Below are 27,000 nucleotides of genomic sequence, written 5' to 3' on the forward strand. Positions count from 1 at the left end.
GAGAGAGAGAGAGAGAGAGAGAGAGAGAGAGAGAGAGAGAGAGGAGGGGGGGGGGTCGCTACCAGAGTTTGTGGTGTTGCCTGGGTGGGCTGTTCGCTGTTGCTCAAAGAAGACGAGCGTTTTATTCACATGTGAGGAAGTCTTATAATTTTATCGAGAATCTCTCTTCTGGGATACTGCGTGCGTCCCATTCAATCATAATCAATGATTCAGCCTGGGTTTGTTCTGACACTCACTGACAGGCGAGAGTCGAAACAGCCCGCCCCTAGAATTTTATCTTAATTAATTATGCCAAAAAGGGACAATATTACATTGGAAATAGTTCAATTTAAAATTCAGAAAACCACCAGTGGTTGGAGGGCGCCATTGATAGGAGCAGGTCTTTCCCTTTTTCTCTAACTGACTGATCCTATGTCGAAACGTGCTTCTCTTTGCCCATACTCCATACTCAAGCTTACTTAGGAAGCCATAAGTACATGTACTGTAGGGATATTCAACTTATGAGGTGAGACTATCAAATTGCTACTGTTGTTTTTTTTCTATTTGAAGGCTAGTATTCTAGCAAGCACATAACGAAACACTCACTTAACGAACCGATTTTCAGGTCCCAAGTTTTTATAATAGGCTACATTTATCAATAATATTATTCTTGACATTTGAAACATGCACATAACGAAATTCGTAATACCAAAAATGTTTCCGCGCCCCATGTTGCTATGTGTGCGTGATTGACAGAACAATATATTTGCATTGCTGACTTTTTGCCAGACACTGAATCAACGTTCTTCAAATCAACTCACTTTACTTTCCGTCGCATGTTTTTCTCAGTGTGATTAATTATAATTGCCGTTGTCATATTCTTTAAAAAGTTTTATTTATTTGATTATTTGTTGTTTTTATTTTGTTTTGTTTTATTTATTTGTTTTTGTTCAAGCAACATACAACTTAAGAACCAGAGAAAAGACTTCAGAAGATGCAGCCAAGGAAAGGGGGGCACTGGAAGGACCCAGTGTCAATAAAGAAGAGAAATAATGCATTATTATGTAACAGTAAAAACATATAAACCTTTGACCCAAATGTGACACCCAAAGCTACACAAACTGCAAAACATCAACAGTTTCCACTTTCTACTTCTTAACGACGTGTTGGCCTTTCATAATAATACATGTATTAAATACCGGTAGCTAACATAGAACACATAATTAAGGCCATAGCTGTTGAGGACCCAATTTTGTTGCATGCTTCGGTTGTGCAAAGTAATACGATATATGATGCTAATCTCATACAGCAAGTAAAAGTGACTATTAGAACGCATTTGTTGGATGAAGCAGCCGCTAAAAGACGTTAGAATCTAGTAATACCAAAGAGAGGTGCTTGTATTGGACTAATCTAAACTGTAGCGTTGACTGTTGGCAGAAGGCAGTCCACAACTATTCGAGCTTGAGTGTTCGATTATTGACGTATTCGAGTTGGCGTTCCACTTCGATAAATCATATCATATGACACGATCAAAATGGCGACGTCCGACGACACTCTGGAGATCCTGCTCAGTAAGACAATAGAAGAAAAAGTTTACTTTGCAATTCACGATTTTATTTATTATTTATTCTGTAGTTGCAATATTCAAGTCTTCATCAATAAGGTTCAATTTAGTGTCTGCAATAATTAGGCGGTTTAACGATGCAGACTGTTTTTGTTTTATTTTAAAAGAAATTTAGGAAGCATAAAAAGTTGATGGTTCTCCACTTTTTGACGTTTATTATTGTTCATGTTGGCAGTTGGTAAATCAGTAATCATAGATCTAGGCTGGATTGTACTTTGCTGGACCATCCGTCTCGGCCCATGATTACTACGCAGGCCTAGCCTAACTATGCTCTCATAGTTCTCTATTTCTACGTGCGGACAAAATCAAAAGGTAGCCTTTCTAATCTAGATCTAGATCTAGATCTAGATATATATCTAGACTAGATTCTAGATCTAGAATCTAGAGATCTAGATCTAGATCTAGTTCCGTGGGCGACTTCACGCTCAGTGCAAGTCAGCGGTGAGGTGAGGTGAACGAGAGGTTGTGGTTGAGGGTGGGTAGGGGATTTAACTTGACCACTGTGTATCATACCAACAGTGGAGGCGGGCTTGCCCCTCTGGAAACAATAATAAAGAAACGAAGTGGCTAGCCGTACTTAGATCTAGGTTTGGCTCTATCGACTCAAGCCTGTTAAGTCAGTTAAGTACACGGGTCTCATTAGATCTAGATCTAGTAATTATTCAGGTTCAAATACATGCAAGTCAGCAAGGCACCTTTTGGTTTTGTCTGAAATACAAAACTTTAGGCATTGCAAACTAAAAAATTAATTTACAATTCAGCCATCAATATTAAGTAAGGCTAGCCTGACAGTCTAGCCGTCCTTAAGTGCGGCTAGCCTAGCTGTCTACCCGTACTTATCTTAGGCCCTATTAACATTAGACAACAGGAAGTTTAAAATACTTGCACAGTCATTAAGGCACCTGGTTTCGTCTCAAACACAAATACTTTAGGTACTGCACACTAAAAATTTATATTTACAATTCAGTAGGCCTATTTTTAAAAAATGGTCAGTCTTGCCATCATATTTAGAATAAGTACGGCTAGACTGTCATTAAGTACGGCTAGCCTCTTCCACAAAGAAAACACAAACGCAAAACAATCACATGAGCGGACAATCGTGTTTACATTATCAGGGGGGCTTGCCCCCTTGGCAACAATGATTTAAAAACACACACACACACACACACACACACACACACACACACACACACACACACACCCATGACCTAAACAATAACATGAGCGGACCATGGAGTCGAAGTGGACAATCGGGATAGGTCTATTAGAGTTGGAACAGGCGGAGCCTTGCTTCGCAGCACTCGCCAAGTCACGAGCAGGGCCGAGGGGGTTGTTATTTATGCAAATGAACTCTCGTGCGCGTCTCTTGCCCTCCATTGTACTTTGCCGGACCAGAAGTAGGCCTAGCCTAGCAGTCGCAAGCAAATAACAATAGTGGACCACATGATTAGATTGACCTATTAGCCTCAAGGTGTCAGGGTCGGGGGTCAAAGGGCGCAGTGGCATTGTCGTGATGACTGAAAAACCCGGTAAGAGACGTCAGTCGGTTGTTAGCAGTCGAAGGGTGAGGACGTAGAAAACTGAGTATGAGAGTGAGTAGGGGAGCTCGGAAAGGAAGAATAGTGGCTACTAGGCACCAAGGGCGCCATAGCGAAAGTAGTTCCAACCGGTGGTCCGGCAAAGTACAATCTTACCTAGATCTAGACCTAGTTTTTTTTTTTACATAAACGTAAAAGCGACAGCAAACACCCATAACTCCTCTTTGATTGGCCCATAGAAGATGATTGATGTATTTTTCTGCCATCGATTTTTGTCGTCTTCCGGGGTTTCCCCCAAGACTCTAGGGTTTCCCTCGCCAGTAACTGTTGAGTATGTTTGTTTCTGTATTAATTTGTGTTATCTTTTTTATAAACAATATCAGCAATTCTCTTTCCATAAATTTGCCTTCTCCTCAAAGTTGTTCACACACACACACACACACACACACACACACACACACACACATGCAAACACACTCGCTTTGCTCACACACTTACAAGTGCGTGCACATATGCACACACACGCGCGCACGCACAAACACACAGCCTAAGCAGTCGGTGATGGAACCTTGTGACGTCACTGATCGCGTGCTTAGCTGCAAAGCGGGTCCGCCACGGTGAGATTTAGTCAACTGAAGAGGGAAGCCCCAGAAGACGACAAAAATAGATGGCGGAAATACTTAATCTTTTTTGGGGCCATTCACAGAGATGTGCTAGGTGCTCACTGTAGCTTCATGTTTTTGTAGGGGGGAAGGGGAGGGTCGCGGTGTGTTGTCGCAAACCGGTAGTACTATGTAGTTAAGCCATTACCTGAACATGATCAGGTCTGAACCCAGAAATTTCAAATATTGAAGGAATGGTCCCATTGATAATGTCAATTGAATGATACTATTTCTACTCCTTTTTTTATTACCATTTCATTGTTTTCATTTGGCACAATTCATGGTTCACAGCAATTCAAGCAATTGGGAAGTTATTTGGCTTACTGAAATTTTGTGATCACCACCATTGTTAAAATGTCTTAGAAGCAGGTTCCCTTATTAATTGTCTATGTGCAGTTAAAATGGGCTAGAAGCAAATAGCTTTGTTTAATTTTCTTAGGTCGTTGTTTGCGGGTCTAAGAAAAGTTGGCCAACCTACAGAATCTAGTGAGGTTCCTGCGAACTAAGGTTCCGATTAGTTTTCTCTGATATTACTAAAACGGGTAAAAAACGTGCACAGAACACATTATAATACGTTGACACATATTTTCATGCTCATGAAATATTGTCAAACTAAAGTTAAAGGTTAGTACTTTTTGGACACTTGTGTGGAGACATCTAGATGATCTTGGGCGGAAATTTACAAGCTAACACTGAAATGTTGGCTTAGAATAGTGTCTCTGTTTCAAAATGAGCAAATTGGAAGCGAGGTTTCTTGTAAGTGATTTATTTTAGTGGTCTTGTGTATACACCAAAAGAACAGTGTTTGATTTATGGCCCAAATAAATAAACTTAAAAAAATTACTGAATTAAGATTTTTAAAGAGTTATTTTTGTTTGGTAGCGGGATACGGGAATATCATGTAAAGGTAAACTTATAAGCATTGGTAAAATAATGATAAATGAGCTAGAATTGTTTAAATGGGGTTAGACAAAAGTGAGTAAGCTGTATAGGTACTATAAAGGCATATATTCTTTTTCATGTAGATTGACTGGTTAGTTGAGCGTGGATTTATCATGTGAGAATGTTCTATTTTATCAGTAGTGTGGCTGTCGATGTAGATTAGAATTATTATCTGAAATTGGATACACTTTGACTTTGTTGTTGCATTTTAAAGACATTAGAATGCAACTGTCTGAGTTAAATTGTAGCTATGCTGCAGTTTTTTTAAAAAGCAAGTGCTCACTTACAGTAACAGATATATATATATATATAAAGGTCAAAATTCCAAAACAAAATGCTTGACATTGTTGTAGAAGTACATATCATATTATATGCTGAAGGAAATTTTTGTTTATTTGAAAGTTTTTATCCACAGGCTTCTCCTCTTGACCCTAACCTAATCTCTTATTCAGTCGAAACTGCTCTAATGGCTAAGACAATTTGTAAAAACGACTACTTCCCATATCCCCCCTCTTGTGTTTTTTTCATATATATCATAAAATGTCACTGTCCAAGATGTCCTCCTGTCAATGACAACTACACTTTTCCTCGACAATGAGTGGTAGTCTCGAACAATTTTGTGAAAAGAAATGTTCTTGAGATGTTCTTTTCCTGGGTTACGTTAATGTTTTCATCCAAGTCTTCTTTGTTGTTCAAATTTTGTTGGGTTTTTTTTTTTTTGGGGGGGGGGGGGCAAATGTAAAATAATTAACAACTACAATTTTCTTGATTTGTTGACTTGTTTACAGACAGAGCCACTGACCCATCTATGAAAGAGGAAGACTGGGATAAAATAACAGCATTTTGTAATAAAGTGAATGCTGAGTTAGAAGGTCCACTTCTATCAACTCGTCTGATTGCTCACAAGATCCAGTCTCCTCAAGAGAAAGAGGCTTTGTTTGCTTTGAGTGTAAGTTTGTTTCCAGCTAATACCATTTGATATGCAGTCTAGCATTCACATAACGAAATCATTGGGACACTGGAATCTTTTTGTTATTTGTTCAAAATTTGCTACGCATGTGTTTTAAATGTAAAGAAAAATATGGATTAGAAAAGATTCATGCCCTGAAAATCTGTTCACTATGTGTATCACTATGTGTATGTTCACTATGTTCATGACCTGAAAATCTGTTCACAATATGCATTTATCGCTATGTGCATGTTCACTATATATAAATGCTAGACTGTGTCTTTGCTACCTCCACAGTGTTAGACTAAGAGAGAGATAATAAAAAGCAGAATTGGGTTGGACCTCTTAAACTGCAAATTGTGTTATTATTTTGTTCCAGGATATGTTTGTTCCATGTACAAATGTAAAGCTTGTTCTTTGTTATAAATTGTATGACAGGGAAATATTTTTCAAGCTTTTCATGTACTGTGACTGTCACTGAAGAGTATGCAGATCTTGGAGAGATTGCAGAAAGGAATATCTGTATCTTGTGTGAACACTTTTCGAATATTATAACATAATATGCAAGACGTATGATTATTAAAATCCCCAATATATTTACCAAAATATATATATCTTTGTAAATAGTAAGGGACAGTTTTGATGCTATTGGTTCTCTTACAGAGAACAAGTGTAAAAACAATTGCAAAGGCTTGCTGCGTGTGTTCCAAGGTTTTTGACCAGACTATCGTTGCTTATGGTCATTTGTATCTAAGAGAACTGTTTCTGCGTTAGTTTGTCACACACTTGGGTAGGAGAAATTTTAGCTCCCAAGTTGTTCAGTTATCATTATCTTGTAAAGACTAATTTGTCTGATGTGTCTAATTTACGTTTATAACTTCAGCTTCTTTTGTGTTTGTTTGCAGAATTTGGGGGGGGGGGGTGTCATGTTAGATCCCTGTAGAAGACAGGAATTTCATTTAGGCACAGTCTGAAGAGGGGAAAAAATGTCCTTTTTGTCTGAAAAGACTTTTTTTTCTTTATTACCATAATGACATACTGTTCCGAATGGTATTTTTGAACTTCACAGATGTATTTATTTGCTATTTTCTGTTTAGACTCTGGAGGCCTGCGTCAATGAATGTGGCAGATACTTCCATCAAGAAATTGGAAAGTTCAGATTTCTGAATGAGATCATTAAAGTTGTGTCTCCAAAGGTAAGTGTGAAAGGGGAAAAAAATAAACTTGCACTTTAATTGTTAAGATGATATAAGTAAGGAGAAGTAAACTGGTTGTCTGTCAGAGGTAGAAGTTAAGATCAGACTGTTTTTGAAGACCAAAATAGAAAAAAACAGGAGTCACATTTTCATGTTTAGAGGAAATCAAGTTTTAAAGTTCAAAACACTGTACTTTGATACTTTTTATCTGTTATAAATACCTTCTTTTAGAAAATGGGATGTTCAACTTCAACGTTGTCAATAACAGTAGAAAAGAATTTAAGTATCATAGGCATAGTAATTGGTGTGTTTTGGTTCTGCTTGATTTGTCAGCGGCGTTCGATACCATCGACCACAAAATTTTACTAGAGAGATTGGAAAAGTCATTTTTACTATCAGGTACTGCTCTAATGTGGTTTAAATCATATCTAAACAATAGATTTATGTCAGTGAAAATTGGCAATGATGTGTCAGATAGGTTACCTCTAAAGTACGGAATTCCTCAGGGTTCGGTCCTTGGTCCTGTCATCTTTACAATGTACACGCAAAGTCTGTCATCAATAATTTCTTTATATGCCCTTAATTACCATCTTTATGCAGACAATACACAGCTGTATGGATTCACTACAACTGAAAATGTACACAATCTCATAGATAGAATCGCCAGATGCATCAATGATATAAGAAAATGGATGTTCAAGAACAAATTAAAATTAAATGAGAATAAGACCGAAATATTATTTCTTCGTAGCAGCGCATGCAATGAAATCGACAATATCAGAATAAACATCAATGGCCACGAAATATCAGCCCAAACTAAAATAAAAAATTTAGGTGTGGTGCTAGATCAAGATATGTCAATGAAATACTATGTATCCAATCTTTGTAAAAATCTATATCTCCAGCTGAAGAAAATAGGGAGCATTAGAAAATATCTATCTGTTGGTGTCACCAAAACTTTAATAACATCACTTATATTGTCAAGGATTGATTATTGCAATTCCTTACTGGCTGGTGTACCTGATGAACAGTTACAACAACTACAAAGAGTACAAAATATTGCTGCCAAAATAATTACTAAAAAACTAAAGCATGATCATGTGACTCCTATCTTAAAAGCATTACACTGGCTCCCAGTGAAAGAGCGTATCATATATAAAATCTATTTAACTTGCAACAAGTGCTTAAATGATTTATCACCGGACTATCTAAAACAGCTTTTAACACCCTATGTGCCTCCTAGAACGCTCAGATCATCAAGTGACAAAACAACCCTTGTTAAGCCTAAAATAAATTACAAATCATATGGCCAACGCTCTTTTTCATATTTTGCCCCACTTGTTTGGAATAGGCTTCCAAAAACTATCAGAGAAGCAGAAAATCTAGAAATTTTAAAGAAGAAACTAAAATCATTTCTATTTTCATCATATTTCGATTAGACAGAATGCATCCAAGCTGTAGATCGTTGTGAGTTTGTATGTGCATATGTACGTATGTGTGTGTGGTGCGTGCGTGAGTGAATATGTGTTTGCATGTAACACTATGTACCTTTAAAATTGATTTGTAAATCCATAATATGTATCATGTTAAGTGCATAGAGCATTGCATAAGTGGATATGCGCTATATAAATGCAATCCATTATTATTATTATTATTATGATAAATTATTAAATGTATCTGAGCCTGCCTCCTTTCGGTATCAATTGCTCCAGGACTGCCCCAAGGATCCCCCCTCTCTCCTGTGCTTTTCAATGTGTACACTGCACAGGTAACGATGTATCAGAAAGAATCTGGAAGTGTCCTGAGCTTTGCGGATGACATAATGGCATACGAGCATGGAGATGACAGACTTCAGATGGCAGGGAACATGGAGAAAAGACTTCACTCAGTTGTAAAATGGTGCGACCAAAATGAAGCTGTCATCAATCCTTCAAAGGCGCAGGTACTTTGGTGTTCCCTCAACAACAGGATTGTCCAAGACATAACTCCACCAATCACTGGCAACTATGAGATTATCGACAGACAGTCAGAGCTGAAGTATCTGGGAATCGTCTTGGACAGGTCGTTGTCCTTCAACAAGCATGTGAATCATGTGGTAACAAAGGCCAAACGAGGTGTTGGTGCAATCAAGACCATGGCGGCCGCTCTGATTCCGCAAAGAGTGCTCTTCCTGATGTTGCAGCTGGTCGTCCTTTCTGTCATTGATTACGGATTGGGCTGTCTCACGCTGTCCGACACACAGATCGCAAAGCTGGATCGAGTGCAGAATGAGGCAATGAGAGCAGTGCTGGGCTGCACCATGGACACTCCAATATTGTGCATGCGCTACTTGCTAGGTTTAAGTGGCATCAGAGTACGCCATAGGATAGCTCAGGCAAAGATGTATCTTAGTGTAATGGGCAAGAAGGATCATCCACTTCACAAAGCACTTCATGACAACAGGAGAGTCAGAATCAAGAGAGGAAAATCTTGGATGGCGGAAGCAGAGGATTCCCTGAGAACAATCTGTGTACCTGAGAGCCTACCACTAGGCGAAGAATGGGAGCAGGTGGCCGGAGAATACAGGGACCTCACCAAGGTCAAAATAAGCATGGGCAGAGACAGAAGAAATGTTGCGGCTGCCATCAACGAGAGCGATATCAATGAGATTGTTGACATAAACTCAAAAGCAGGGGATCCTATAATTTATACAGATGGTTCAGTGAAAAGAGATAGCCAGAGAAGTGGATGGGGATTTGTTGCATTCGCCAACAATAAAATCATACACAGTGCATCTGGAGCCTGCAGCAGGGCTACATCAAGTATGCGAATGGAAATTGAAGCCATCACAAAAGCACTTGATTGGATGACCCAAGATCGCCCCCACACAACCCATGCTGTTCTTATCACTGATTCCATGTGTACCCTCAGAAGGATCGAAAAAGGTTTCCTGAGAACGGAGTGGATTCAAGCTATCGAACCAACGCCTATACGATCGCTCACATGGATTTTCTGCCCTGGCCATGCAGGTGTTAGGGGAAATGAAAAAGCCGACAGATTGGCTGGTGAGGCCACCTTAGTTGACAATACGGTTTCGAGATCCTGAAATGTCTTTCTCGCCAACTGATTGAGGAGGAAGATAGGGAGGCAGAGGCCAGTACTGCCGTGGAGAGGATGATGCTTTTGGGAATAAACAAAGGAAGCGGAAAATCTGGCATCCTTGCAGGAAAGAACAGAAGAACGTTCAACCAAATGTGCACTGGCACAATCAGTAGAAGGACCCTCGGCAACATTTTGGAGAGAGCAACGGAGCATCAATGGACATATCCGGAGTGCAGGGATGTTGCTTCCTGAAACAAGAACAAAAACAAGAACCTTGCGAATTTCCTTTTATTTTTATACGTCAGTATTTTCTCTATGTTAATATTCTTCCTGACGGTGATAACAGTTTCTTAAACATCATTTCCTGAATGAATAAATATTATTGTTATACATGTGGGTTTCATCTGATAGGAATTGTCTTTAATTAAGTTTTTCTGTATTTTATGCTCTCAGTATTTAGGTAACAGAACCGCAGAGAGAGTAAAGACAAGATGCATTGAAACCTTGTACAGCTGGCATAGAGGGCTCACACATGAACCGAAAATCACAGAAGCATATAAAATGTTGAAAGCTCAAGGCATAATCAAGGAAGATCCAACTTATGTTGACAAAGTGAGTTTTAATATTCAAGTATTTATGCACTTTTGATTTGATATCTTTGAGTACCACCTTTGAGGAACAATTTCATTTTAGTTATACTTCAATTGTTTCTGAATAGAAATCTTTGTATTAATGTTGTTCAAAGAGCAACACACACACCTGAAAAATTACTATCAACAAAAAAGTATAAGATTAAATATGGTGCTTGCAGTATTATAAAGCTGACTGGTTACCATGCTACTTTTTGCCTTAGTGTAGTCGAACCCGCCTTACCGGCCACCTGTCCAAAACAGTCACCCATACGAATCACCACTCCCACTTCTCCCCTTGCATTGAAAAAAATAATTATGATAACATTGTCCAATATTTCCACCTGTCTAAGATAACCAGTGTCCTCCTTGACATTGGGTCGTTGTCTTGGACAGTTTCGACTGTATTTCTAACTTCTAGACTATTAATGTTGTCCATAAAGTACGATGTGATCTACTGCAGTGTAGTATCCTTGGGTGTAGATGGGTTGTTGGAAGGTGCTGCTGGTATGTTATAAGTATTTTCTCTTCTTCAGATGTTTTTGTCAGCCTCTCTGTATTTATCCCAGCTATAAATGGCAGTTTTCATGTCTGTGAGATTCTTTTTTGTTAGGAGACCTGAGTTCGTTTCCAGTGTAGGGAGAATTTTTATGGAGTATCTCAAGTCTTTCTGGTTAGACATTGTATTCCTTTCAGCCTGGGCTAGCCCTGATAGGCATGGTTGGAGCATGCCTCCTAAATGATCTAAATTATGTCAAAGGGGGTTATGAAAACACCTACATTAAAAGAAATTAAAACTTTTTCTCTCCCCACATTCTCTGCCTTCTTTTCATGTCGGTATGTAATGTAATGTACATGTTTTGAACTGTCATGAGGATATGTCACTTATTTCTCAAAGGCTTCAACAGTGCAGTAGTTAACATTTATACATTTTTCCTTTTACAGACCTTCAGCCCTTTTCCCCCTCTCAAACCAAGGAAGGCGGACTTTGAAGATGATGAGAAAGCCAAGGTAAGCAATCTTTGGTTTCATGCTGATCACAATTAAAAGTGATGGTTTAAGATTTACCTTTTTGATCTGTATTATTTTGATACATGTTTTTACATGCATTCTCATTTCCTACCCAATCTTATGATATTTTATTCTTATAATGGATCTTAATTCATTGAGTTGTGCCATATTTCTTGTGTTGATGATCCTGTTGAGTGTGTCAGTGCATATTCTTTAGTGCAGTGTTCTGAGTATATTTCCTTGTGTTTTTACTATTTCGATAAAGCTGCGAAAAATTTCCCACAGGGGTAGTAAAGTACTGTCTTATCATATCTAATCTTGTCTAGTAAATCATGGGATCTTGCAACATTTTAGAATCTGCTGCCTCTTGTTTCTGGGTGTGCCTCCTGGACAGTTGCTGTTATCAGACGTAAAATCGGGCTGGCCAACGTTTCGTATATCTTTGGACTGGCACGGATTTTGCAGTTGGGAATTTGACAGCTGTAGCAAATGCACTTCACTAAAAAATCAGACCCACTTGGTGTAATTTTGTTCATTGTTATATTATCGGGTGTTTTAAGTGTTATACTGCTGGTTTGCTCAGATGGGGTTTTTAAAAAGCTGGCAAGCCTGCAAAATTGTGTTTGTGTGGTAGGGAAATTTTTTTGTATAATATTAGTTGATTTTATATAGGCCTAGATTCTCTTGCATTCTAGTCTTTGAGATTGTTGTAAAGATTGAATTGTTTGACAGTTTTCTGTTTTCAATATTTTTAAAATCTATACAGTTAAGAATGAACCATAAAAACTTGAATTGTTTCTTAAGATTTCATTTCAAGTTCACATTCTTCCTCGCTTTTTTGTTTGGTTCCTTATAGCTGGGACCCAAAACTGACAGATGTCAAAGTATGTGTTGAACTGTGCTTATATGAAAGATTTGCTTCTTATTTGGCATAGATAAATTAAATGCATTTTTGTTACTGAACCTTTAATGGGTTAAAGGAGATTTAATTAGAACTGAAGTTTCTTTAGATGTAATTGAAAAATCAGGAACTTTTCAGTTTTAAGTGGTAGAATTGAAGTAGCCTACCAAAGAAATCCATATGTTTGAGTAAAAAATTCAAATCTTATATTTGATCATTCTTTTCAGACTTTGGAAAAACTGTTGAGAAGTAAAAACCCTGACGACTTACAAGCTGCAAACAGACTCATAAAGAACATGGTGAAAGAGGTAAAAGACCACTTAGAATAGTAAATTCAAGACTATTTAAACTAAAATGGAAAGAAAATGGACCTTGTAAAAGGTGACATGCACAGCTAAATCAATGTAGTAGACACCGCTTGGCATTATGTTTTACATTATTTCTGACTTGTGCATGGTTTGGATCAGTGTGAAAGTTTTTACAAAGCAAATTTGACTACTAAGGAAACAGTAGTTTATATGAGAAATTTAAAGAATTTTGAAGATATGTTGAAGAATTGTTGTCGCAAGAGATGTTACAACTGAATTTTCGTTTAAAAGAAAGGATTTATTGATGCAAACTGTTATATGGCCACATTTATTCACCATTTACTTAAAGGGAAACATTTGTGTGTATGTTGTTTTTTTGTTTGTTTTTTTAGAGCGACTTATAGAATAGGTGGATATATGTAAATGACAAAAATAATCATTTGTTCTGCATTACTGACTATTATTTTTTTGCATCCAATCTTTCTCTTTGAATACAGGATATGGAAAAGACAGAGAAAAGATCTCGCAGAATAAATGAACTGGAGTCTGTCAGAAATCAAGTTAAGCTGTTGACAGAAATGATAAGTCACTTTTCAGCTGCATCATCATCAAAGGAAGATATGGAGATGATGAAGGTATATAGAGTATCTTTATTTGCTCTGTATTTGAGAGTGGATAGTGTATGTAAAAGTGTAGTACACACCTCATTACATTATGCTAAGTGATCTCGTTTTGCAGGCATAAAGAATTTTTTGGTAATGCGATTTCACCCTTTATGAGTTTCTGAGTAATTTAGTTTGATTGTTTTCATATACTATCCTAAATAGTCAGTTCTTTTTTTTTGGTAAAGTCACAGTGCCATCAATTGAGATTTTTATATTCTTTCAGAAATAAACAACCCAAAAGAAAGGCTCTTGAAAAAAGAAACCCAACTATATCGGTTTGAATAATTGTCTTTATTGTTTGACAGTAAAGTTCGGTTTGTCTTTTTTTAACAGGAACTCTTTGAGAATCTTGAGAAACAAAGGCCAAGTTTGATCAGACTAGCCAGTGACACTGATGAAAACGACAATGATGGAATAAGTAAACACATTTCCTTTATTCATTTCAACAAATAGAGATATGTTGTTGACCTGTCTGAGATGTCGTTCTCAAAACATTCTTTCTTGATTCTTTTTCTGTTAATGGACTCCTAAGGTGGTTATTGTTGAGTTATGGTGTTCTGTGAGGAAGCATGATATCAATAGCTACATTTGCGAGATGACTTCTATGCTGTGAAAATTGGCCTGATGATGTGGTCAGATTAGTGCTTGTCAACATTTGTACAACTTATAACCAGCGCCCACTTAAACAGGCTAAAATTTTCATATCGCCCACCTACGTGCATTTCCAAGCAGGGCGTAGAATAACAGTTGTCACTACAGGGATGATCCCCACGACTCACCAGAACACCTATTTGAGTGTATTTCTGCATAGGTATGCAGGCAGTAGGTTAGATGATTTAACCTGAGAAGCGCTCAGCGTTTCACCAGAAGTAACCCTCCCGAAATGCCCGCCGCCACGGCCGATTGGTTGTAAACACAGGGGTTTAGCAGGAGGGGATATCAGCTGAGACATCAGAGATGTTTACCTGCAACTGAAAAATGACCATTTACGGCTCAACAAATGATAAGAGACATATAAAACCATATCTTTTCTTGAAGCTGATTGAATGAGCCATTAAAAAATGTTAAGCGATCAAACAAGTACAAAAAGGCGCAAAATGTGATGAACTCAACTATTAGTACATTAGCACGGTGAAACAAGTGATAACACATAGCATGTAGTCACACAGCTGGACCACGTTACTTTATCGGTTGATATCTGGGCTAAGACATGCTCTACAAGGTCAAGATAACTTGGAAGTCATTGGTCACTATTTATGACTTTGACCTGCAATTTACTACGTCGTTTTCCATTTAGAGAATACAAAAAGGTCAGCCTCTATACCCTTTATATAGGGCCTGCGCGCTTCCTGGTCGAAGTAGGTCGGTCCTATATAGGGCCTGCATGCTTCCAGGGTTAATATTGTAATGCCAGGCTAGTTGTGAGAGATGGAAGTAGTTTTGTTATTGCTAGACAAACTTTCAGATCTGTGTGTGTGTTGCAGTACATTCCCTCTCACATTGTGAAAGCTTGTGCAGATTTTTTGTGTTTGAAACCGTCTGAAGCTCAAATCATGTGGGTAAATTGACAAAAATGCTGTTTGTACTGTAGCAATTGCTTGAATTACTATTTTTTTCACAATTCTAGAGGCGAAGTTGCAGTTACTGTCTTGACATCATTTCTGAAGTTATGGCCCTTATATAAGACTTAGATATTTTTCCAATACTGAAAAGATTTTTTGAAAATGTAAACTGCTAGCTCAAGCTTTTGTGGTACATTACCATAGTTATGTCAATGTGCCTTTCTCCCTGACAGACGACATTCTTGAAGCAAACGACTCTGTCACTCGAGTGATGACCATGTACAAACAGACTGTCGAGGGGGTGGCTCCTGCTGGAGATTACTCGGCTGGTGCTAAAGGTGAGAGTTCATGATTGTAGCTTGCTCTAATTGTAGCTTTCATGTGCAAGCGGAAAATGCGGATAGGTTTTAGGTCTAAGCAGCTCTTATGGTACTTTTTTCCAATATGTAATTTACGTTTTACTATTTTGAAAAAGGGGAGTGGGGAAATGATATGCTTTATTCCTCAACAGTTTTTAGTAGGTTGAAAGGATGACGGTTAGGAAAGGACCTGCATGAAGGTCAGTTTTGGTAGGTTACCATGTTGCTTAGTACTCATGTCTGCTGGTATGGTCAAACATTTATTATATCCTGTGTTTTGTTATTAAGTTATGGGGCTGCATGGCTAAACACACTTTATGTATTCACTACAAAACTGAAGAAAATGGGGGGAAAAATTATTCTCTGAGAATTATAGTGTGAACAAAATAAAATGCAATTTTATCACACTAAATATCAAGGGATACAGTGCATATTGTGAAGAAAAAAACATTCTCAGAACAATTCTTATCTTAAGATTACAGAGTGAAAGCGGTGGTTTTCTGGGAGTGCCAAATTTGGCACGTATTATGGTTTGCTGTGGAACATTTCATGTATTACTTTTAAAGGTAATCGGCATCTGAGTCACCATTATTGTTGTCTGAAGTATTCCTCAAACTTTCGAGTGAAAAATGGCGTAAAATGTCTACAACTTGTTCTGTTACAGATTCATCATTACTTGATCTTGGGCTGGACTCTGGTGCTAACAGAGCTGTGGGCAATACAGCGGGCAACACACCTGCAGCCGCATCCTCATCAGCTGCTCTCTTGGAAAATGATTTTAAGAGTCTAGGTATGTGGAGTCAAGTGTTCTCTTGGAAAATGATTTTAAGAGTCTGAGTATGTGAAGTCAAATGCTGTCTTGGAAAATGATTTTAAAAGTCTGGATATGCAGAGTCAAATGCTCTCTTGGAAAATGATTTTAACAGTCTGAGTTTGTAAAATCAAATGACACGACACACACGCTCATATGACCTTATGCAGTTGCAAGTGCTGTAAAATTTTAATCAAAACGAAAAGTGTCAAATGCTCTAAATGTGGCAAACTTTTCTCTGCCCAAATTGGTCTCATTGGTCGCAGGAGCCGCAACTCATCTTAACCCCTTGCTCTTCTAATTCTCTTTAAGAGACGTTTTCTTTAAGAGATGTTCTCCTGTGCTGATACATTAATCATAGTCAGACACAATTGGACCAACTATTATTATTATGTGGAGTCATTTGGCAACCATTGTCTGTTCTGTAATACTTTTAGTTAGTTAGGACTTATATCACTCACCAGTTACTGATGTATTGCTCACACGTACTTTTTGGTGTTTATTCTGCCTGACTGTCCATGATAATGGCAAATTGATATCATTACCTCTCTGATGAGGTCCGAGGTGTCAATTTTCCAGATAAATCAGGAAATCCAGATTTCTGAAATTGTTGAGATTTTGTTTGATATTCCAGTTTATACATGCATATTTATTTATACAGTCGAACCTGCTCTATCCGCCACCTTAATGAGACAAGTGCAGAATGGGCAACTTCCCATTTCCTTTCTTGCATATGTCTAAGGTGGCCACTTTTCTCCTCGACAATGGGTGGCTGTCTCTTATTATATACTTTCAACCGTATTTTAATTTTTAGTCTCTTTTTACATGTCATTTTGAACTTTATAAAAACCCCGTCATGATACAAAAGGCATTAGACAATCCGGTCAGTAAACCTAGAGTCCTTTCGTGCACATTTCCATGGCGTCTGAAAATTACAGGAGTTTCTTTATAGCCAGTTGGCACCTCTGTGTTGTAAAGAAAGATAATAAATAGAAATTATATTGTCTCTGCTTCAAAATTTATAGCAATAGAACTTCATGTTCCACTCCAGTGTCAGTATATGTTGCAAATGATTACAAGATTCAAACCTTCTCTCACAGAACTGTGGGTATTTGTGTGTGTCTGTGGAAGTTTTGAGCTGGACATTTGAAAATCAATTTCGCTATCCTCTCTTTCTCTCTTCTCATTTGTTTATGCCTGAATTACTTTTTGATGTTTTAATTGGGTTAGGTCACATGTGCATCTTGATTCTGGCTTGATCTCTTTGTGGTAAAATTAGTTTACCTTCAGCAAACCTTCCATTAAAAAAAAAATGTAGCTTATGTTTAAAATAAAGTGTCTGCGGCCATAGAATTTGTAAAGCATAATTGGTTTGGCAGTAATGGCACTGACGTCTGATATTTCTTTTAAATGTGCTTTTCACGGGTTGATTACCCTTTTGTTGTCTGAGTTTTATTGTCAAGAAATTGTTTGCTACATTAGAATGCTTCTCATGCAAATTTTGAGGGTTTCGAAAATGTGTTATACGAATACTTCTTTTCCAGGTCTTGGTGACATGAATGAGCTTGGATCAATATTTAACAGCGCTCCAGGAACACAAAGTCAGCAGCAACAACAACAGGTGACCTACGGGAATTTTGTTCACGGCCATCTGTATTTGATGTTGGTTACTCACACTTGAGTTATTTTGTCTTGGATGTGTCTCTCACTTTAATCTTTAAGCTCCCTGAAGTCTAAACTATTTTTAGCTCAACTACCATTGCATCCTAACAGTTTTTGAGTATGTTGAATAGATTAGTATCCTGAACCTACTCTTAACATGTTGATATTCGGACAGTTTCTAGGGAAAAAATGAATCGGAACAAAGAATAGTAACAATGTACAGTGTACCATCTACAGAACTAACCCTCTCATAACCTTGTGTTGACAATAGCTAAAACATCACATGCACAAAGTTGTACTAATCAGAGGGCATCAATTTAGTGGGATTGGGCAAGGAAAAAGAAAATGGGCATGTTAAATAGTTAACCACAAAATGACTGAAAGCTATCCGAGTTTTAAAAAAAAGGTAGCAAAGGAAAGAAAGAAAGAAATGCTCTCAAAGAAAAAGGTAACTGTGGGATTTTGAAAAAATGTTTGCATCCAATTATTATTACATAAAATAACTGAACCGTATGAAATAATCAACACCAAGTGTTCATATTACTTATATTTGTCATAAAGCATTTTCTGAGCAGCACAGAAACTACACATACGGGACATACAAGCAGTTGATTATTACTGATTATGTTGAGTTTGGTGGCGGAGCATAGAACAGAGTTCCAGTAAGAGTACATGTGTTTCACAGATGGTGCGACACCTGTTGCTTTAGCTCTCTGTCTGAAGTCCACACTGAGATACTAATGACCAATGTCTTTTTCTCACCAATGTGTATTAATACAGCTGCAAGTAGTAAATTTACTGCTACCGTTCCCAGAACTAGAACTTCTAGATTTACTTACTATCATTTGGACTAATTTGGAAAAAGAAGAAAGAGACGGGTGCCTGTTGTGTAGCAGTTAGGTACTTCACTATCACACACAAGAGACCTAAGTTTGATTCCCAAGTGGGGAGAATTTTTATTGAGTATCTCGGTCTTCTATCAAGTTTTCCTAAAACAATGTGGTTGTGTTAGTGAGTGAGTTAATGCTACTGGTGATGAAATGAAGAAAACATCTTGAGGGTTTGTGTCAAAGAATAGGTCATCTTATTGTGCGGATGATTTTCTCCATATTATTTAAATACATTTTTCTGTCATTCGTTAAGAAATACCATTATAGAAATAACAATGAAAATATGCATGCTTAGAAAATTGTTCTAGCAATATTGCAGTCTGAAATAGCTGTGGTGTTGGAATGAAAAACCACAAAGACATGTTTTTGTGTTCAGTCTGAGTCGAAAATGTTAAGAAAGATCAGCTGTTGATTATTCCTTGTGCGCTGAAATGGTTTGTCATGTCTTGTGTCTTTCTTCCTTCTCCCCAGCAAGCCATGGCTTCTTCAGTGCCAGTGGCCCAGGCCCCAGGCTTTGGCATGCAAGCAACTCCTTACGGCTTTGGGCAACAAGGCTTTATGGGACTGGCCACTGCTCAGCCTCCCCAGGGGGCGTCGGCTGCGTTTCCTCAAGGTGGGATACATGTCAAATCTGTGAACATAATTAATTTGATCTTAAGTTGTACGAGCTATGAGCCTAGGTCTACATGCTCTGGTCTCTGAGCAAGAAACAGGACCGGTGTTGATCTATGCGAGCCATCTGTTTGACAGGAAGGACATTGTTGGTTTCCCTGACTTTAACCGTGACATAAGACAATAGAATTTTACTGTCTTATATTATGGAAATGGTTTACTAAATCTGAACGTAAGTGATCAAAGTCAAAACACAAAAGTTGACAGTTTGAATATGTGGATAGTTGGGCAGTGTTTGTATGCTGATATTTTGAGAATGGCTTTTTTTATAATGCACGCACATTCACACTTGTATATAACTTGTTGGCTTATGTATTATTTAATGTTTTTCTATTTCAGGCCCACCTCCAGTGTATAGTGCTATCTCTCACAACGTTGGTCCCACGTCGTCATCTTCAGCTGCCAGTGCCAATCCCCCCGCCAATCTGGTGAACTCAAATGGAGCCACGTGGACGGCAGCCACAGCGTCAGGAGGGAAAGAATCATCAAACACAAATTCCAGCCTCGCTGATCTGGATATCTTAGATAAATCTCTTCAAGACTACAAGCTTAATAAAGAAACATTCCCCGTTAAGACGTGAGTGTGTCTATTTTGGACAATTTTTAATGAGTCGTGGTTCAGTTTCTGCTGTATTTGTTTGGTTGGGTGTGAGTATTTGAAAGTTAGGGTCAAGATGTTGCAAAATAAGTAAATAAAATAAAAGTGCTTGGTTTATTCATTAAAAAAATAAAGTATATATGTGATATATATATATTATATTTTTATTTTTATCAAGTGTGAGTGAGTGAGTGTGTGTGTGTGCTTTGCTGCGCAGTCACAAATTCCCCCATTTTGAAAGGTAGATTATATTGTAGATGTCTGATTAATTATTAACTACATACAGTAATACAGTTCCTGTATAACTTGGTAACTTTTTTTCTTTCCTCAGGCCCCAAGTGAAAATGTCGCTCAATCAGATGGGCTCTGTTAAATCTTCGGAAGCAACCTCATCAGGAACATCACCAGCATCTGCGTTTCAACCTCCGCCCTCATCTATCATGGTGGGACAAGTTCTACAACCCAACTCCCCAAGCGATGGCCTCCTCAAACCAACAGTCTCCTCGAATGGAGATTTCACAGCAATGGTGTCTGCTCCCCCTGAACCCAAGCTAGACCTACTGCCCCTCACCGATGTGTTTGTACCTCTAGAGAAAATTCAGCCAGGTGGGTCGTCTGAAATGTATCGCTGTGAAATATTAGTTGTTACTTTCTTCCTTGCGTTTGAGTAGAGGACATGCACATCCTTTAATCCCTTTGTTGTCTTATGATGAATCTGGTACATCACGAAAATACGTAATTTTTAGCTTTATGTCATAACCATGGGTGTTACAGAAGTTGGCAAAATGTGCTGCTCCTGATTGCCTATATGACGTTACTTCTGTACTTAATGCTAATCACCTGGATATAATTCTTCTGTGTATGCAGATTTAGCCACAAGAAGTGCATGGACTCATAATTGGTAGTTAAAAAATGCACAAATGGGTACAAAATTTGCTAGTGTTACTTTACTGCTAGATTTGCAAGTGATTGATTATAACAAATGGGTACAAAATTTGCCAGTATTACTTTACTGCTAAATTTGCAAGTGATCGATTATCACAAGTTTAGTCTCCCAAAACGTAAGCATTAAAATGACTTTTTTAAAAAGCAGAAAATCTACTTTTTTATTTAGATTTGCTACTTTTTCGGGAGTATGAGTAAGATGAAGAATATAGGGAACTGGGGAAGTCCAGAAAGTGACATGATTGAAGACTCGGGGTCTGAAAATTGTCACGAGTGAGCTGGATCTAGGACACAAGTCTTTTACACTGAGACATGAGACTGCCATCCTGGCTAACAAGCGATGCTGAAAATGGGTGCTAACAGTAGGAAAGCACATCCCCTAGCAATGAAAAGGTCCTGCCCCTTGGACAGTTTAAACAAAATTTTACTACAATACTGCTTTTGACTTATGTAAAACCCCCCCAAATAGACCCACCTCTTCGTGGTGGGGGGGATGAGTACTCTTCGAATAGGAAAAGAAAAAGAGGAAGCTAACGGGTCAAGGAGTGACCTCGAAAAGAGACATATTACTTTACTATGTTTCTTATTCTTTCTATTTATTGTCTTTATTGTTTTACTTTATTACATTTATTAACTTTTCTTTTCTCCTCTCTCCATCGACAACCTTTCTTTGACCTGGAGTTGGGACGGGTATTGGTGGGGTGGAAAGCAGAGGTTCATTGTCAGCATTGTACTGGATGTGACTTTACGTAGAGAATACCCAGCTACATACATGTATTAAGCATGCACTTATCGGAGAGCCCTATGACTGCGGAGAAGGTGCAGAGACCATTTGCGTCTTGCTTGTTGACAACATTTACCCTCTGGGATCTGCCATGCCTTCCCCTGCCCCCATCTCTTGGATGAGAGGACTTGGTTGCTCGGATAGGAGGGGGGGGGGGAATCTAGCTTCCAATTGGTATTATTATTACTATTAGTATTATTATTATTATATTATAATTTTTGTATTTCAGCAACACACAGCAACTATGCTCTTAATAGCGTCTTTCTCTTCTTTATCTCCTCAAACAACTTCTCAATATAATACAACAGACACCAACATACCCATTCATTTTTCTTACAATCTCTCTGTGATGGAGTTGGGTTTTTGTTTGTGGCATTGCACCTACAGCCACTGCTTTATCTCCTACCCCGGGATGGTAGGAAAATCACAGAACCACCAGTTTTAGATGCTATTCACAACGACTTATGTAAAAATTCTGTTGAAATCTTTTTCATTGAATTGATTATAATCAGTGCAAAATGTAATGTTTAAATTGTTTGTTTTTTTAATCTGGTTTGTTTTTCCAGCTCCAGGCATTCCGTCTGTGACTGCTTATGAAAAGAATGGCTTGAAAGTGGTGGTACATTTTGGCAAGGATCGCCCCAGGCCTGATGTGTTGACCATGGTCGTCTCAAGCCTGTCGACAAGTTCAAGTCCCATCACGGGATTCATTTTCCAAGCTGCTGTTCCAAAGGTAAGCGCTTGTGCAGAGACGGCAGAGTATATTTGTGTGGTGTGCAAAACGGTAAATGTTCTGGTTTTTTGGACAGGCTGTTTTAATCTAATGGTGTTCTTAGAAAGTTAAAGATAATATTTGTAGAGATTAAAGCTGTGAGGCTGGACTGGCCACTCTGGTGTGTCATATCTGACAGGCAGTGTCTACCTGTACATTTTTGTTTCAAGAGCCAAAAGAGGAAATGAATGGTGGTAGGTTTACTGCAATAAAATTGACCCATTTTTACACCAGTTATAAATTCTGTTAGATCGTGCAGAAGTTGACACAGAGCATTTTGTTTTAATTTTCATTAACTAGAAATAATTTTAGTTGATGTGTTTCTGGAGCACAAACACATTTTTTTTTACACTGTTAATTCTTTTGTAAAGAAAAAACAAAGCATACACAGAGTTATTTAGCTATGTCGTGTTTTCATAACTCTATTTAGCGATTTAGAGATGTGAAATGATTGTTAAAAGCTATTTCATTGAACTCGTGTCCTGTTTCAGACAATGAAAGTGAAGTTACAGCCTCCATCCGCATCAGACTTTCCTGCACACAACCCGATCCTTCCTCCCACGGCTATAACGCAGGTCATGTTAGTGGCAAACCCGAAAAAGGTGAGATTCTGTCAGAAGTGGAGAAGGATTTTCTATGTCAGTCACTGTGGAGATGTAGTGGTTTTATTGTGAGTCTACTTACTCAGCGCTCTGAGTGAAGAAAAGCACTTCGACACAGATAGTCATTTAGTCTTGGGTAATTGGAAACGAACAGACAAAAAAAAAGAGGGAAAGAGAAAAGATAAACTAACCTGTGATGACCTCTAACCACTCATAACTGCAGGAAGTAGTAGAAGAGTTGGGTAACTAGATAAGATGCAGTTTGGAGTTGTAGTAGTTTTAGGTGTGACTGCTTGGTTGTGGCTCAAATAAGAACAGTGGAGATGGCACAAAGATGAAGTGGTATTCATTTATATAATGAATAATATAACATTGAAAACTTGAACAACTTTTCATGCCCATTTTTTTTCTCTATTCACTCCTATAAATCATATACTGTAATAATGAAACTCATTGTTAGGAACTTCAGTGATAGGAAGGATGAACACCCTTTCCATGCTGGGCAGTTGATTTTGGTGGGGGTTTTTAAAAAATGGTTACGTATATAATATTTGGGTCAAATTAAGCAAATAAACAGAAAGCAATATGTTAAAACTGTTGAACTAATCTTTTTGTAATTTTTTCACCATATTTCTGGATAATTTCTCCTACAGTATTTGCAGCAACAAAATAGATAACTCAGAACTTCAACCGAATCAATCCAAGATCACAGGCTCAAAGGCTATGTAAGAATAATGTATCTTCTTTACCTGTTGAGTAATGCATAACTCCTTGGTCTAGTTTTAATATAAGTTGACTTATTCTCATTTTGTTTTGTAATTTCTTTGTACAGGAGAAAGTTCGCTTGAAGTACAAGTTATCATACACAGCTGATGGGAAGCAGGTTTCAGATGTTGGTGATATTGATGGCATTCCTGTTCAATGAAAACAAGTTTATGATGATATATGTTTAGAACTGAACCGTGCAGATTCCCTTTATGGAAGGATGTTGGGCTTTTAGCTCTTACAAGGTTGTTGTTTTTTTTGTTGAGATGATAGAGGCACTCAAGTGGTTTGTTTATACAAGTATTTGTCAGTCTTTGCATGTCTGATGTCTGCACTTGTGGGGAGAATTGTGTATTTCTCGGATCTTTTTTGTATTGTAGTCTTTTGTTTCTTATTTGCTTGATTTGTTCTGTTAGAATATGATGACACTTTTCCTGCCTTTCTTTCTTCTGTGATTTCAATACTCATGTCAGAGGTCCAGCAATCATATATCGACTTCATTACCTTATCATGCAAAATGTATACACAGTCAACGCTGATTAAGTTGATTTGAATGGTTTTTGATAATGGCGTCACAATATGTTGCGTATCACATTTATATTGAGTATAAATAATCCTCTGTTATTGTTCTGTGCTTTTAATCAGTACGTGCAGTACGTGGGTGTCAGTGATTGTTGTATATATAGCTGTGATGTCACTTCACATATTTATTATAATATCACTGAACAGAGATTTCTTTTATCAATTCGCAAGGGCCTGTCGAAGAAAAGTTGAGCTTTTAAAAATGTTTTCCTTGGATAAGGAAAGGATACAACATTCTTTTATATTAAGAGTAAAGTTTGATTTTGTGAATATTAACTCACTCAGTTCTGGCTATTTTAGCACTGCATATACCTGTTTAAATTCTTTGTCAAGGATATTTTCTAAATTCTGTGCTTCAGCAGTTTTTACATAGGCCAATACATCGAGTGTTTTTTCTTAACTTAATTAAGAGTATATGAAAGCTAAGAGAATTGAGATAACTTGTGCATGTATTTTCTAATGGATTTTTTAAAATCGGGATCAAAACTGCGAAATTCTGATGCTTGGAGCTCATGGTTTAAATAATTATTTTTTACAGTCAAAGAAGAAATAATAGCATGTAGAACAGACAGGATTTATAGTGTTTTCACTCACCATCACAGTAGAGATCTGATTTACTGATGAGAAGAATATTGGATGAAAAAAATGAAGGGAAGAATTTTTTTTGTATAGTTGTGGCAAACATTCTCCCACAAGAGTTTGTCTCCAATAATCGATGTCAGCATGACTACTCGGTTAGCACTTGTTCGATTTATATTTCACACGCACCTCTCAAAAGAAGGTTGAATGCGTTTTTACAAAGGCCCAACGCTACCACTATGTTTACATCAGGAATAAATTCCAGCATCTAAGAGAGTACGGCCAGGGGTAGCGCTACGGGGCCGTTAAACATTTTCACTCACAGCAGGTGCAGCAGCGCGGGGTACTGAGTGAGTCGTGTATATTGTGTCCTTTGTTCATGGTGATTGTGCAATTTCATGCTACCGGATAGCATGCGCTTTCTGTTGTCTTGTTTTTTTTCTCTCCAACGTGGTGGCCTGTAAGGGGATATGATCTTTCCTGCTTTGTTAGTGATGAAATGCTGTACCATAATTGGGAGGCTGAGGCACCTTTTAGAAAAACAAATTTATTGTTAAGTCCAGGCCCACATGTTTGGGGGTTGGTTAAAAAAGCCAGGAATTTATTCCTTCGAAATTGTACCTTGTTCTTACGTTGGATTCATAAATTTCTCGTCATAAACTGTGTCATTAGTTGTAAATTATCTTTTGTAAATGTTATACAAGTTTTTTTTTCTTTTAGTACTAGTACTATTTTTATGACACTTGAAATACAAATAGGCCATATGAGTACGGAAATTTGAAGTGTTGCCAGAGAGTAACATACAAAGAAAGGAAAGAGAAGAGTTAAGGACGATAAAAGTGTCATAGGAGAACAGGAGCAAACCATACCAGAGCACTGCCAGCCACCCACTTTTCCAAGTTTAAAAGCAGATGGTTATGGTGTCAGGTTGTTGTTTACATACAGGTAACATGCTTTGAACCCACAAGACTCTAAAAGAGTACATGTAGTGCCGTGCTGGTTGGTAAGCTGCCATAGCTTTCGAAGAGGAGAAATATTACAACTTGAGTTATGACTATGACCACACATATAATACTGTTCGTGGTCTTTGAAAGCCATTGACAGTGACAGTATCAATAAAATGACTTCCAGGATTTACTTTTTCAATAGTAATGTGAACTGAAGTTGAATTTTTTCAGATCAGGTCGCATCTTGGGAAAGGCAAGGTCTGGATGAGTAGGCCTATTGCACAATAAATATATCACTTCACTGGTGCTCTTTCAACATTGTAGACTAAAGACTTTTTAAATTGTGTTTAGGTTAGACAGTCATTTTAAAAAATGTGTCCAAAGGAGTTAGTACATGATACATGTAGGCCCTACATGTGATAAATTGAGCCTGTGTACAATTTCTTATAATATTATGTGTATTGTGCAAGTACGGCCAACAGCCTATGCTTACCAGCTGCCAATGTTGATGTGAGGAATACTGGTAAAATAAAATATATATGTATGTTCTTCAAGAATTGCCTGGTTTTGTTTTGTTTGTTTTCTCTTTTACCTAATGTTTCTTACTCAGTGTAGTGTACATGTGACCGATACTAAGTATGTTTGTCAACACAATTGACGTTTAAAACTCAACTTAGATCTTCGAGGGCTATCCCAGAATGAACAGGAAAATGGCCATAATTCAAAACCTTTTTCGTACTTTCAAATTCTGTAACAAGTTTTAAGTGGTTCGGGAGCTTTCCTGATTTTGGTGCTCTATTAATTAAAATACTCAAAGTGATGCAACTGTTTCACCTAGATGTATAAAATAAGGTCACATTTTATTCATTTCCACAAAGATAAATTTGCCAAGGCTTGTGATCACAACAAAAATGGCAACCACAATAGATATGTGGTCAATCGAGCCTTTGTTTTTTACACTACACACAAAATGGAAACAAATCCC

At 37.7% G+C, this 27,000-nt stretch overlaps 1 protein-coding gene across 1 annotated transcript; it reads left to right on the forward strand.

Moving 5' to 3' along the window:
* The first annotated feature begins 1,480 nt into the window (after positions 1-1,480).
* Positions 1,481-26,572, forward strand: LOC101859308 (ADP-ribosylation factor-binding protein GGA1). The gene is made up of 17 exons (XM_005091881.3): positions 1,481-1,550; positions 5,534-5,694; positions 6,792-6,890; positions 10,425-10,583; positions 11,546-11,611; positions 12,740-12,820; positions 13,318-13,455; positions 13,819-13,903; positions 15,281-15,385; positions 16,071-16,196; positions 17,762-17,838; positions 19,241-19,382; positions 19,781-20,018; positions 20,371-20,645; positions 22,335-22,501; positions 23,032-23,142; positions 23,975-26,572. The coding sequence occupies exons 1-17, from the start codon at positions 1,514-1,516 to the stop codon at positions 24,065-24,067; spliced, it is 2,160 nt and encodes a 719-aa protein (XP_005091938.1). The 5' UTR covers positions 1,481-1,513; the 3' UTR covers positions 24,068-26,572.
* Positions 26,573-27,000: the final 428 nt, after the last annotated feature.

This window comes from Aplysia californica, unplaced genomic scaffold, assembly GCF_000002075.1.
Source record: "Aplysia californica isolate F4 #8 unplaced genomic scaffold, AplCal3.0 scaffold00037, whole genome shotgun sequence".
Lineage (NCBI taxonomy): Eukaryota > Metazoa > Mollusca > Gastropoda > Aplysiida > Aplysiidae > Aplysia > Aplysia californica.